This window comes from Neovison vison, chromosome 8 (genome assembly GCF_020171115.1).
Source record: "Neovison vison isolate M4711 chromosome 8, ASM_NN_V1, whole genome shotgun sequence".
NCBI classification, from domain to species: Eukaryota; Metazoa; Chordata; class Mammalia; order Carnivora; family Mustelidae; genus Neogale; species Neogale vison.
The window spans coordinates 80,504,558-80,519,945 of record NC_058098.1 but is presented as its reverse complement, the minus strand read 5'-3'; the positions used below and the strand labels follow the sequence as shown (position 1 = coordinate 80,519,945).

Below are 15,388 nucleotides of genomic sequence, written 5' to 3'. Positions count from 1 at the left end.
TAGAGCAATTTAGGTAAAACTGAGTGGAAAAGTACAGTGAGTTCTCATACACCCGCTGCCCCCACCCCTCCAACAGTCTCCCCCACTATTGACATCCCACACCAGAGTACTATGCCTGTTGCAATGGATGAACCTGTATTCATGACACAGCAACACATCCTTATAACCGGAAGTCTATTTGGTTTACATTACAGTTCGCTTTTGGTGTTGAACATTCTATGGACTTTGGCAAGTGTAAAACAATGTACCTACCAGAGCAGTATGACACAGAACACTCTCACGTCCCTAAAAATCCTCTGTGCTCTGCCTACTCATCTCTCCCTCCCCTCTAACCAGTGGCAATCACTGACTGATCTTCTTTGCGTCTCCATAGTTTTGCCTTTTCCAAAATGTTGGAGAGTTGGAATTATATAGATTTTCACTTAGTAATATGTATTTAGGTTTCCTCCATGTCTTTTCATGTCCTGACTGCTCATTTCTTTTTAACATTGAGTAATATCGCATTGTTGGGATGTACCATAGTTTTTTTCTCCATTCACCTATTAAAGGACATCTTCATCGATTCAAGTTTTGGCATCTATGAATAAAGCTGCTATAAACATCTGTGTGTAGATTTTTGTGTGGATGTAAGTTTTCAACTCCTTTGGGTAAATACCAGGCAGTGTAATTGCAGGTCATATGTTATGAATATGTTCAGTTTTTAAAGAAACCGCCAAACTGTCTTTACAGTGGCCATACCCTTTTGCATTTCCAGCAGCAATGAATGAGAGATCCTGTTGCTCCACTTGCTCCACATCTTTTTCAGCATTTGGTGGTGCACAACCAACGTCTCAACAGCTCGATAGCCACACATGGCTGATGGATACCATACTGCACAGTAACGTACTAAATACTTCCATCCTCAGAGAAAGTTCCACTGGAATGCTGCTCTGCTTCAAAGCTACGTGTTTATACAGTGAAAGAGGAGCTACTGTGACTTTTAATTTGTTTTCTCTGCACAAATCCATCCCATCTCCCACTGGATTTGATGGTTCTTTATTTATAGTCCCTCAGAAGTTCAAATTTCAGCTACTTAACTATATGTCCATTAACAAATTATTTAAACCCCTCTGAGTCTCAGTTTCCCCATCTGAATTACTTCTTAGTTTAGTGCATTAAATGAGATGAACAAGGTAAGATAAATCACAACATGTTATTCCTCATTTGTAAACTCTTCATGTTAGGAGGTTGATTTTTGAATGTCTCCATAAAATACTGTGAGGATTCCTCCTGAAAACAGAAGCTTAATACTGTACTCACCCGATCTGGATTTCTGTAACCTAATAGTAGATTTGCTGCTTTTATATCACCATGAACATATTCATTTTCATGTATATATTCCAGTACATCCAACTATGAAAAGAAATACATATATATATTGGCAACTATTTCAAACTCATGATCAACTTTGAACATTCTGAATATAGAATAACATTTTTTCATATTAACAATAACAAACTGACATAGTCCATAATTAGGTATTTATCTACTTATCACATGTACTGGTCACTTAAAAGCTGAATAACATGATCTGCAAGTATTAAGTGTTTTAATTAAACTTCTGAGAGAAGGAAACCAAGATGCAACAATGCCTGTGCCTACGCCCTGACAGCCTGGTGGCCAAATCACACTGTGCAAAGAGGAGAAACACAACAAAATCAGAGATGCAAAGTAAAATAACCATAAAGTTCCCTCAGCAGTTCCTCACCCAAGCAATGGTTATAAATCGAGTTTTGGAGACCCCAGAACAAAACAGCATGTCCATGAACACACAGAAAGGCACTCTCCCTCTGGACAGTAACAGAAAATACCTTAGCTTCATCTTTGAAGCCCTGGAGCCTTGCATGTTACCTACGCCTAGTGCTCAATAAACATGTGCTGGCTGCCTAAATGGATGAATGGATGAATGGGAAAATTAACGAGTTCTACTTGCCACATCCTGACCTGGTGCGAGCAGTTTCATTCTATTTAAAATGGAAAAAAGAAAATGGAGCTTGGGCAAACCAAACACAAACAAGATAAGACAAATATGTGGTATAAACAAAATGTGTGCATGGGTGCTATTAAGATTTCATTGCTTCTTATTTGGCAAAGTATGTATTATTCATTGCCATACTAATTACTGCCACCATCCCAAACTCATAATAAAAACTTTATAGCACCCCTATACCATCACATGTTTAGTATGGAAAATAATATATTTTGCCATAGTTTGCATTGTTATAAATATAACCGACAAAAGAGAGGTTATTCTTATAGCAATGCAAGCTTGTTCTGATATGTTAAACAAAGCTGTGAGGGGAAAAAAATCAGACTGTAGAACCAATGCCTAATTGAGTTTGTAGTGCCAAACACAGCACATTCTGTCACTTACAGAGCCCACTGTTATCAATTTCACCAAAATAGCCTCTACTCTAAATAACTGACATTTCTAGGGCAATAATCCTTCATTCTCTGATAATTCCACAAAGGGCAACGATTTGTATATCGTAACAAGTAAATAATCTGAAAATGAGGCATGTGAAATAAGTCATTCATTCTTACCATTCGGATACCTAGCTGCAGGACAGTTGACTTTTTAAAAGTACCATTCTGGTCTGAGATCTTCTGTAAATCTATTCCTAGTCTTTCCATTACCATAAATCTGTAACTATAAGAAGGAGACGTCAAAAAGAGATCTTAAGATAGCAGTGCTTGAAACTGCCTATTTATGAATCTGAAACAAGGAAAAACACCCCCAACCTAACAATGAAGAGCACTGCAATCCGAACCATTAAAGAACGAATGTACATTAATAATCTTGCTGTTCTTTTAAGAAAGATACAAGTCAGTATCTACTCTGCAGTTAGTTTCTAGTAGAAGAAAACGCTATGTTGAAACGTGCTCACTCGTAGATCGTGAAAAGAGAATGTTCTTTCTAAATTAAAGAGTCCTCAGTTTGATTCATTTTGATTTCATCATCCTCTCACTATGACCTTGAACAAATTATCTGCCCATACACAGAATATTATTTACATTTGTTTCTTGATCTTATAAATCATATTTTACTTTCTCTACATGCTTATAAACATGACTTTTAAAAATGTACTTCTTTTCAGGGCACCTGGGTGGCTCAGTTGGTTGAATGTCTAGTCTAACTCTTGGTTTGGCTCAGGTTGTGATCTCAGGATCATGAGATTGAGGCTCTGCACTTGGCATGGAGTCCGCTTGAGATTCTCTCCCTCTCTCTTTGCCTCTCCTTCCCACACTCACCCACACACACTCTCTCTCTCTCTCATAAATAAACAAACCTTTTTTTAAAAAAGTGTACTTCTTTTCTGTTTGGCACCTCTGTCCCTTTTCTTCCTTTCACTTACATGCCCACATCAGTCTGCATTTATCTATGTATAAAAACATGAAGACAGACATAAAGGAATTTTTGTCCTTGTTTTACAAAAATGTGATATTACATGCACTTTACTGCATCATACTTTTTTCATTAGTATTTCGCTGAAATCTTCCCAAACCAACTGGTATAGCTCTAACTGGTTTCTTTAATGGGCTGCATAATATTACATGATATGGACATACCTCGATCCACTCAGCCACTCAGTCCTCTATTAACAGCCCTTTACTTTGTTCCAAGATTACTGATCATTCATTTTATTTTTATTGACAGCATTTAAAGACCATTTGAACAAAGCACTGACCATTGAGCCTATCTCCTCACCTAGGGAAAAAGACGTCACCTCTCTTAAAAGGCTATTAAAAGGGGGAACCTAACAAACTGATTTTTTTTCTTTTTTAAAAATCACTAGTCAATTATTTATATATGAGGACTAGCCATATGTGGCAATTAAAAAAATATATATTCTACAAATTCTTTGTTGCACCTTTTCTCAAGAGACAAAGCTTAATTAAATCTCCTCTCGTGTGTGGAGTAGACTTAGTGACTTGCCTCTAGCAAAGAGACGATAGTGGAAATATGTGACATCACTGCAAGATTCAAAATAAGTCAGAGAAAGACAAATACCACCTGATTTCACTCATGTGGAGTTTAAGAAACAAAACAGATGAACACAGAGGAAGCGGGTGGGGAGAGGGAAGCAAACCATAAGAGACTCTTTTTTTTTTTAAGATTTTATTTATTTATTTGACAGACAGAGATCACAAGTAGGCAGAGAGAGAGGAAGGGAAGCAGGCCCCTGCTGAGCAGAGAGCCCGATGCGGGACTTGATCCCAGGACCCTGAGATCATGACCTGAGCCCAAGGCAGCGGCTCAACCCACTGAGCCACCCACGCGCCCAATGACGAGGACAAACTGAGGATTGATGGAGGGAGGTGGGCAGGGGATGAGCTAAACAGGTGATGGCGATTAAGAAGGGCGCCTTTGATGAGCCCTGGGTGTTCTATGTAAGTCATGAATCACTGAACTCTACTCCTGAAACCAATATTGCACTGAATGTTAACTTTTTTTTTCCAAATTTTTATTTAAATTCTGAAGATTCAATTTATGGCTTTATTCTTGGATGCATGCTCCTGTGTGTGTGTGTGTGTGTGTGTGTGTGTGTGTGTGTTTGTCTCCCACTCTCTTTCAATTATTTGCTCTAGGAGAAGCCAGCTACCATGTCTTTATGACACTGAGGCAGCCCTACTGAGAGACCTGTTGAGAGGCCTGGGGAAGCGAGGCCCGCAAACAATCACATGAGTGTATTTAGAAGCAGATTTCCTTAGACCTGCCAACAGCCACACGAGTGACCTTGAAAACAGATCCATCCCCAATCAGGTCCTGAGATAATTGCAACCCAAAAGACAGCTGACTGCATCCTCAGAAGTCCTGAGCTGGAACCATCTGGGGAAACCATAACTTCCATGGGTAACTTCCATGTTGGCTACCCATGGAAACTAAGATGATAGTAGTGTTATAAGCTACAATGAAATATTTGGGTAATCTGTTACATAGCAAAGGTATTAGAGCACATAAGACATAGTCATTGAATGAAACTCAATAAAAATAATTCCATTTTACCTTCTTCCCTTGAATTCAGTAATACCAGATCCATAAAAGAGAGGAATTCCTAAATAATCAAGTTGTTTGAGTTCTATCCAGTTTTCGACTATAAAGGCAAATTTAATAGGAAAAAAGATATATATTTTTAGAAATGTTATTTCTTACTTTTTCATAGATCCTAAAACTTAGTTAGCTAACCTAAACAGAAATCAGACCTTTCTAGTAAATATTTTAAGGAATCAAATACATCTATCTAGTGGCTTCAAATTCTATTTATCACTATAATTAACATAAAAACATATACAGAAATTTTTAATTAAAGCAACTATAACCAAAACAAAAGTAGTCATGGTCATAAAATGCATTAGCATCACATATACAAGTGTTTCTATTTATGAAAAAAATTCATTCCCTTATATGTTAAATTTTAAAATATAACATATGTTCAAAAAATTAAAATAAAATGAAATAGAACATATGTTAAGTACCAAAGAATCAGTAAAGAGATAGCTTTTTCTTTTCCATTACTTAAAAATTTAAAGCTATGGTAGTTGAAAAAATAGAAATTGGGCAGAAAAAAATCATCTCAGTATGAAATTATTATACAGAAACTGCTTTGATTAAATTTAGTTTAAAAAAAAATCAAATCCACTGACACCGTCAGGTAGCTTATTTCCCACTTTTCTACCATATATGTTTAATAAGTATGACAGCTCTACAATAAACAATCAAGTTTAATGGATTCTATTTGTCACCCTGACATAGTTTAAACAGTTAGTAAAGACTACTGTCATAACATTTAGAAGGTTTTATTAAGGAAAACAAAGTTAATTACTGAGGCTAGTCTTATCATTCTTTTTCCAAAACAATGCAGAAGACCTTGACTATTGTCATTTTTATTTATATTAACTTCCTGAGAGCTCTATTTATAAAATGCTACTGCTGTTCTTCAGCTTGCTCACATTCATTTTACATTCAGTTCCTCTAACTGGTGGTTTTTACATATGATTTCCAGCTCCAGTTACTTTCCCAACAATCAAGTTTCTAACACTTTTAACTCACGGTCTAAATCATTTTAATGTTTAAACATTTCCATATATCTTACACTAATCCATTCTATGGACATCCCTTTTGTTTATATATCTACCACCCATTTTAATATCTTTTCTTTACAATCTTTGACTCCAAATGGTTTCCTACAAATTATTTCATTCTACTATCTTTATACTTAGAGAACTCTTGGTAGCTTAGACCAACAACTTGACATTGCACATAAAGTAGTGGAAATAATACTGATTTCTGGGGCCCCTGGGTGGCTCAGTGGGTTAAAGCCTCTGCCTTCGGCTCAGGTCATGATCCCAGGGTCCTAGGATCAAGCCCCGCATCAGGCTCTCTGCTCAATGGGGAGCCTGCTTCCCTTCCTCTCTCTCTTTGCCTGCCTCTCTGCCCACTTGTGATGTCTGTCAGTCAAATAAATAAATAAAATCTTAAAAAAAAATAATATTGATATCAAATATATAACTCACTGTGTATATAATACCAACATTTACAAAGCATCTATCCTACTTTTATGTAACAGTTAATTATATAAATTATAATAAAATTTCTAATTGAAAATAATTTTCCAGAAGCCCAGAAAAAAAGAAAAAATATTAACATTCACTTTAGTGCATATATATATGTATATATATATGCATATGGAAGTAGCTTGCTTTGCTAAATTTACTTACTATGGTCTCTTTTTGCAGCTCTTTGGTAAAATTTAAGTTCTGAAAATAATGGGCCATTTTCTTGATATTCCTATAAAAGAAAAGAATAATTTTATTAGGCAAAAACAATCTTAAGGATAGATTTGGTATTTCAACTATGAAAATATCAGTATATATTTATAGTATATAAATAGTGCTTGAATTATTTATTAGAAACACAGGCATCAAATTTCCACTAAAAAATCTCAGAAAAGCACTAAATAAACTTGGAGAATCTCATGTTTAAATTTAATATACTGTAATGCTATCTACACAATCTTAGCCAAGAAAGTAATCTTTTTATGGAAAAAACTTACTAAAAGCAATGAAAATTGTATACACACATATACACAGATAGTCAGTGTCTACCAACATGTAGATACACTACAAACTAGCCTGGGGTTCATTCACACAAGACACCTTTACTAAGTATCTACTATATTCCATCCATTGTACTAGGCATAGGGGATACAAACAAAAGTAAAACCTCATCCTTGCCTTTAAGGACCTTACCATTTAGAATAAAGAGGAAAGAAAGGGAGAAAGAAAAGGAGAGATAGCTAGATAGGATACAAAAATGATAAATGCCAACACAGAAAAACAAAGTTCTCCAGCCTTTACGTTTTAATAATGTGAAAATATACCATAACACTACATTTGTTGATAAGATCATAAAAGCTAAATCAAAGATACCAGGAATAAAGCAGAAAACAAAAAAGTGAAATATATATATATAATATAAATTTAAGAGTGATACTTACCACTTTTATTACATGTCTTGCATCTTTATCTGGTTTATTTGTGGGGAAAGCTGCAGAAAAAAGACACAGAGTGGAGTAGAGAAGTAGTTGTTCCCAGTTACTGAATATCTACTATATCCCAGACACTGTGCTAAACACTTTACATATCTTCATTTACTACATCCTTCCAAGAACCTCTTCTGGTAGGTATCATCTTCATGTTACACAAGATACTACTAAAGTTCGAGAAATTGAGTAATTTGTTCACTAAGAAGTGCAAACTGGGGACTGAAACTCAGTCTGATACCATAGCCCACACTTTGCCATACATCATATTCAAATATTTAAACATGAAAACTGACATATATTAAACCTGCAAATCCAAATATAGGGAGAAATATTTTCTAGATATGTAGCATTAACCCCCATATATGATAAATAATAAAATTTTATTAATCAATTTCAATTTTATTAAGTTCCATTTTATTAAACTAAAATCTATCATTCAGAAATGAAAACTGATTCATCTTAACCGGAAAGTTCAAAACAATTTCTATGTGGCAAAATTCTAAAAAAAAAAAAAAAATCAAGTGAGAATGAGAATAAATCTTTAAAAAATCATTTTCTGAACATGGCAATCAATCATTCCTACATTAAGGAATACATTATCTCCTAAAAAGCATCATTTCAAGTTATCTAACTTCATTTTATTATATGCTATTTGCATTTCTAAAAATTTCTTCTTTACTTTTTCTTTAAATAGGCTTCATGGCTAACATGGGGCTCGAACTCACAACCCAGAGATCAAGAGTCACATGATTTACCAAACTGTGCCAGCCAGGTGCCCCTTGTATTTTAGATATAGTAATCAAACTTCTGATAATTCCACTGTTCAAATTTTTAGATCAAATCAATCCTTTCATCTATATTATCTAAATTATTAAGAAGTCACAGTTTTCAAATCTTGGTAAGTTGATGCATATATTTATTTGTACTGTGAAAGTTGAGAATCTTGTCATTCACCCCTTCATTCTTCTTCCATTCATTCCTTCAACTAACCAACAGTTATTTATCATGAGGCCAGAATTTGCAAGGCACTGTGACAAGGGTTAGTAGGATGTTTAAAGGAGAGTGAAAGGAATGTGGAACTAGTCCTCAATATGATTAAATATCAGCACCTAACAGATGGAGAATAAGATCAATTCTTCAAGTTTATTTTCAGTAAGCTTACCAGACCTGTCCTCTGGTTATGGTTATGGTTATAGTTATCTGGTTATGATTATCCCTAACATTTCCTCCTTTCTCCTAACTCCATCAGCTTTTCTCTTTTTCACATGATAGATATTTAAAAATCACAAATTTACCAAAATATACCAATCCCACTTTATGGTTGTGCCAACTCATGCACAACTTTAACTGTTCTCCAAACATTTTTATGTCTGCCTGCTATCAACCATTTGAAGAAATTATTACCCAAGTCTCAGCTGATATTAGATGTAAACTATGAACCCAGAGCTCTTGCCAAAGAAACCAAACTTATTTATATCAAGTAATTTTTACCTTTTCACCTTGATGCACGTAAAGTCATTCCACTGTCACCCATGCAGTAGTCCCAAGGGAACTGCAGGAGGAATGGATGATCTATATCTTAAGCAAGAAAAAACTAAAGAGAGTGTACATAGAAGAAGGGTTCCAGTGCTGTTAAAGAAGAAGGGGTAAGAAAAGCCTTTCTTCTTACCTATGGCAAACTATTTTTACCGGGATGGTACCCAAGCCTGGGGAGAAACGGCCCTGCCCCAATCCCGGTCCACTTACTGCAGTACTGACGCTGGGCAAGGCTCTTGGCTTCCTGAGGTATAAGTTGGTGGAAACTTCCTGCTTCTTGCCTAAAAGCAAGTGGCCCCAGCAGGAAAGAAATCATCAAGCTCAACAGATACAAGCAGAAAAGCACAAAAGAAAAATTGGGGTTTTCAACTAGATAAGTAACTTATTTGGGTGCTAATGGGAAAAGAGATATCTAACCAGTGCAATGGGCTACTCCTTGCTGATTTCAATCCTTATAGCCCTACTCCTTTCTAGCCTTTCGCATTATTTTGCATGAACCTATGTGTTGACAGATACTCAAAACATCCCACACTTGTTCTTTTTTTTTTTTTTTAAAGATTTTATTTATTTATTTGACAGACAGAGATCACAAGTTTGCAGAGAGGCAAGCAGAGAGAGGGGGAAGCCCGATGCGGGGCTCCATCCCAGGACTCTAGGATCAACCTGAGCTGAAGGCAGAGGCTTTAACCCACTGAGCCACCCAGGTGCCCCCCCCCCACTTGTTCTGATAACTACATAATACTCTCCATAAACTTCTAAGTCACATTATATTGGAGGGCCTAAATCCAAAATCAGTTGACTAGAAAGCTCTTGGAGATGGATGTTGAACAAATAAATTGTCTCAGTTACAGTGGAGATCTCTTTATGGTAATCAATCAGTTAATTAATGAAATAAATATTTATTTTCTACTGTAGCCAAGCCATGTTCTAGCTAGTGAAATTAAAAGATAATGGAAAACAGACATGGTATCTGCTTTTATAGTCTAATGGAGAAATCAGACATTCATCAAATACTCACACACAAGTGCAAAACTGTAATTATAATAAATGTAAAAGGGAGAGGTAGAGAATATATAATTTAATTTATATAAAAGGGGATCATTGAGCAAGAATAGTTGGAGAAGTGATGATGGGCCAGATGTAAATCTAGTTAATAATTTCTGCCAAATGAAAGGTTTTAAAGACTTGAGGTGTCATTGGAGGACAGGAAACACATTATTAGATTTGCATTCTAAACAGATCCCATTACCACAGTGTGGAGAACACACTGAAGGGGAACCGGAGTAGATACTGACCTATCAGTAAGGACTTAATTTCAATAGATCAGAAGAAAGAGGAGTATAGCTTGGACCACACTATCAATGTTAGAAAAAAATGAGCAGATTCCAGAGACGCAGAGATTTCAGAAAGTGAAATTGTTAGGACTTGATAAAGGAGGGAAAGGGATCTTGCTTGGTAGGTTACTGCTAATTAATCCATTCAGGGTTGAAAAGAATGATCAATCACAGATAGGGATAGTTTTGAAATTATAGCAGTCTCACATCTTCATTTACATTCCTAACCTGAGGTCCGATGAGCTGCCTAAAAAACACATACTGCACATATAAGATAATCTGTCCTCCTAGCACTTTTTTCTATTCATTGGGAACTCTGTCTGGTTTTTCCTTTGAGGAACCAAACCTCCCTCTACCCATGTCAATCTTGTAGGGCTGCTTAACACAGTATATCTGCCCTTACATCTCAGATTTGGGTAGATGACCAAACCTAGCTAATTGGAATATACAAGCCCACTGGCCACAGTAACCAGTTCAGAAAGAGCAGCACGCCCCAACTAGGCAAAAAGTTATTTCCTATATATATCCTATGTAACTCAAGAGGGCATAAGCTATAAGGATACCAAATCCTAGAAATCATTTTCCTCAGCTAAATGGAAAATGAAGTCTGAGAATCAAATCCAACACTGAAAAATGTAAGGTTAAGGCAGGAAGAAAGGGCCCTGTTGACTGTGCTTAAGCTCTAGACTATCAATACCTGAAGTCAAAAAAGCCCTATAATTGGGGCGCCTGGGTGGCTCAGTGGGTTAAGCCGCTGCCTTCGGCTCAGGTCATGATCTCAGGGTCCTGGGATCGAGTCCCGCATCCGGCTCTCTGCTCAGCAGGGAGCCTGCTTCCCTCTCTCTCTGCCTGCCTCTCCATCTACTTGTGATTTCTCTCTGTCAAATAAATAAATAAAATCTTAAAAAAGCCCTATAATTCTTTTATAAGAGTTAATAAATCCCTCGTTTGCTTAAATACATTTGAGTTTCTGACACTGGCAACCAAAGACAACACAGATGGCATCTGATAAAGAATGTCAATAAAGTAGCTAGATAAATGAAAACCTTCTTCTATAAAATAAAGAAGATGCCAAAAATAATAAGTCAAACTTTCTTATAAATGAAGAGTTGATCTAGTTAAATAAATAAACAGGAAGCCCAAAACAAAGAGAAATCTAAAAACCAGAGGGAGGGTTGCCTGTGGCTCAGTTGGTTAAGCATCTGCCTTCGGCTCGAGACATGATCTTAGAATCCTGGGATTGAGTCCCACATCAGTTCTCTGCTCAGTGGGGAGCCTGCTTCTCCCTCTCCACTCTCCCCTGTTTGTGCTCACTCTCTCACATAAATAAATAATTTTAAAAATCTTTAAAAAATAAATAAAAACCAGAGGGAAATAAATGTACCTGAGCACTAATGTTCTAGGCCATGCTCCAGGTCCCAAAGAGGCTGCCCACTCAGGGTAGCCAAGGATATTAGTGTTAAAGCCCTCTTGGGGAAAAAACAAGTCCTTGGGGCTTCAATAGGCAGAGATCTGAAGTTATGTTCGTCACATAAAGTTAGATTTTCCAAGGCCTACATCTTCAGTAGTATGAAACATTTAAAGAAGAGATAGAAAGAAATGGGGAGATGTGGGGAGAAGGAGAAAAGGAAAAAGGGAAAGGAAGGAAGGAAAGGAGAAGGGAAAAAAAGACAGATAGACAAGACTTCACCACTGTCAAACACAGAAAGAAAAACAATTATGAAAAACCCTACCTTCTGAAGCTTAGACCCTGAGTATGAGGAAGTAGTCTTTCCTGATAATTTGTTACTCCGAAGCTGCCTTCAGGAATCTGAGGCTCAAATTTACAAAACAGTACGGTACAAGGATTTGGAACCAAATGATCCCAGAAGCCTTGCAGAAGCAAAAGAAACAAATCTTCAAGAGACTCACTGGACCCACATGATTGCCAGAGATACAGCATGGATAAAGATGAGTCAATGGTCCAACACCACAAAACAGGAAAGAAAGCAAACAAAATGCATAAATCCCAAGAAATTCAGACCTCCCATATAGCTCAAATATCTGCTTGAAATGGTAACAGACACAAAGTAGCAGTAGTATAAGAAACAATGCAAAACATTCTATGAAAAAATGAACTGGTTGTAATTCGAAAAACATCTGAGATCTAAGAGACAGTGACCAAAAACACGAAATACATCAGAACTTCAAGACACCTAGGTGGCTTAGCTGGTTAAGTGTCTGTCTTTGGCTGAGGTCATGATCCCAGGGTCCTGGGATTGAGTCCCACATCAGGCTCGTTGCTCAATAGGAAGCCTGCTTCTCTCTCTGCCTACTATTCCCCCAACTGTGCTCTCTCTCTCTCTCTCTCTCTGACCAATAAATAAATAAATATAATATTTTAAAAAGAAAAAAAAAGAACTCCAAGAAGAAATATGGAAGTAAGTATGACTTTGGAATAGTCCAATGCTGGCAATTACATACACGTTTATCTTCAGTAGAATGTGTAAAAAACTGTATTACAGTCATAGTATGAAATACATTGTAGGAAAAAATGAATGAAATACAGATGCAATAGTAATACAGATATTTCTTAGATACAATGTTGAGTGAAAAAACACAAAACAGAATGTATATTTAGATTCAATTTATTTAAATTAAAAACGACGAACAAATTATATTTGCTTATGGATACACACACACACACACACACACAACTATAATGAAAAACAGTAAAACAAAAATCGTAAAGAGTCTAGACAGTGTTCCTACCTTAGGTGGAAAAGAGACGTCAGAGCTTCTAGAGTGCTGATTATGTTGATATATTATATGTTTGACCCAGATGGGGATTGTATCTTGTTATTAGATATATTTTCTTAATAAACTATATGTGTATGTTGTATGCACTTTTCTAAATATTAATATATGCAATACATATATAATAGTGTATATTTAAAACCTAAGAGAACAATGAAACAAATTAGATCTGAGGAAATAATCTTGAATTCACCACACAGAAATATAGAGACATAAAATACGAAGAAGAAATTATAAAACATCAATGTAATACGTGACAGAAACACAATTTTCTAAAAAAAACCTCCAGAACTAGAGGACAGAGAGAAGAGGACAGGCACTTTTGAATAAATATTATCTGATAACTTTCAAATACTGATAAAAGTCATGAATCCTCTGATTTAAGAATCATAAGTCCCCAGCAAGATAAATAATAAATCTGTACTCCAGCCCACCATAGTCAAACTGCAGAACACTAAAGACAAAGTTCTAACAAACAACTCAGTAGAAGAGATTAGTTTACATACAAAAGACATATGAAGTGACAACAGACTTCTCAATAGAAACAAGGCAGTAAGAAGACATTGAATAACATCATATTCATATGCTGAGAGAAAATAACCATCAACCTAGAATAAGGTACACTAAAAACAATGGACAAAAATAATGTGCAAAATAGGAAAATGGTGTCTAAAGGTATAGTGTTGTAATGCCATGTATTTATCCAGGAGAAAAGTGAAGACACTGATTAGCTTCTTAGTTTATTAAATCAAGAGAGTGCATTGAGTTTACAGGTAACCATTAAAATAATAGACATAAAATCCAGAACTTCAAAATCAGTAAAGAAAAAAGAATAAAGAAAACCTAAAAATCTAATAGAAGATCAGGAAAGAATAGGTTCTCTAAAAAAAAAGGTAAATATAAAATGAAATAAATTATCAATTTTATAACAATTTTACACCAGTATTTCATATATCATTACCTCTGACATTTGAATGCACCTACTAACTGAGGACATCATATGATTGCTGCTGACCACATAGCAGTTTTGCTGCCCACACAAGTCACACATGTAGACCTAGATGTCTATTGGTCTTTACTCCAATTGAGTCGTGCACATTGCTGGTAGTATTAATGTTACATTTAATGGTCATTTATAGCGATTTGCGCATGAAGAAAAATTAGTTAACCAGCCCAAAACAGAAAAATGGGACATAAACTTGATAGTAGTGGAAAAAAAAAATGTTCCTTAAGATAGGACTGCAACACTGAGTGCTCTATGAGTTGCATATGTAAGGCTATTTTAAAAGTATGTGTCATAGTTTAAGGGGCACTAATGGGTATTAGATATAAAGCAGATCTTACATAAACACAAAAAGAATGATTCAAGAAGAAGAAAATTATGAAATTTTAAGCATCTAATGGAGACTCGACATATAAAAAAATGATGTATCTTAAAATCATGGACACCTTAGGTGTGAAAAACCAGTAATTTGAGTAGACTAAATTCACCAGATGAGAAACAATAAGATCATGAGAAAAATAAATAAATGTATACTAATTATGAAACACAACTAAAACCGAGTGACGCAGAGAAAATAAAAAGGTAAACTAGCCAAAACAGGTGAAAAAAAGGCTAGAATATTTATTTTCACAAAATTATAGAAATCTCAGCAAAGAAGAATTACTAGATATAAAGGTAGTCCAACCTAATCATTAAAAAAAATAATTCAATGGAAAAAAAAGATTCAATATAAAAACTAAATTTATAAACTTGAAAGCATTTGATAATGTACCTTCATAATATAGCAATCAAAAGCCACTACAAGTACAGGGAAAAAATGAAAAAGCACAAAAATCATGGAATATTTTAAAACAAATCCATAATGTATAGTCAAGCAGACAAAAATAACTTAAAATAATACAATTAACAGTTTTTATCTAAAGGCCACATAAAATAACAACTAAAGAATATACATTCTTTTCAACTGTTTTATGCATAAAACAATTTTTTAACTGCCCACAATTTTACTCAGAAAGCAGGCTTCCTCAAGTTATCAAAGAATAAGGATTATTAAGCTACATTCTGTGACCATAATTGCCTAGACCCTAGGCCAAAGAAGAAATCACAAAGGAATTTAGAAAATACACAGGACT

General features: G+C 35.4%; 1 protein-coding gene across 3 annotated transcripts in view; it reads right to left on the bottom strand.

Annotated features, from left to right (window-relative positions):
* The window catches only part of VRK2 (VRK serine/threonine kinase 2), a 115,751-nt gene that overhangs the window by 63,448 nt on the left and 36,915 nt on the right, over positions 1 to 15,388 (bottom strand). For all 3 annotated transcript variants that reach the window (XM_044264004.1, XM_044264006.1, XM_044264005.1), the window contains exons 3-7: positions 7,539 to 7,588; positions 6,760 to 6,829; positions 5,048 to 5,135; positions 2,584 to 2,689; positions 1,300 to 1,392 (exon numbers count right to left, since the gene is read on the bottom strand). In XM_044264004.1, coding sequence (XP_044119939.1) covers positions 1,300 to 1,392; positions 2,584 to 2,689; positions 5,048 to 5,135; positions 6,760 to 6,829; positions 7,539 to 7,588 — 407 coding nt within the window. The remainder of the gene's footprint in view (positions 1 to 1,299; positions 1,393 to 2,583; positions 2,690 to 5,047; positions 5,136 to 6,759; positions 6,830 to 7,538; positions 7,589 to 15,388) is intronic.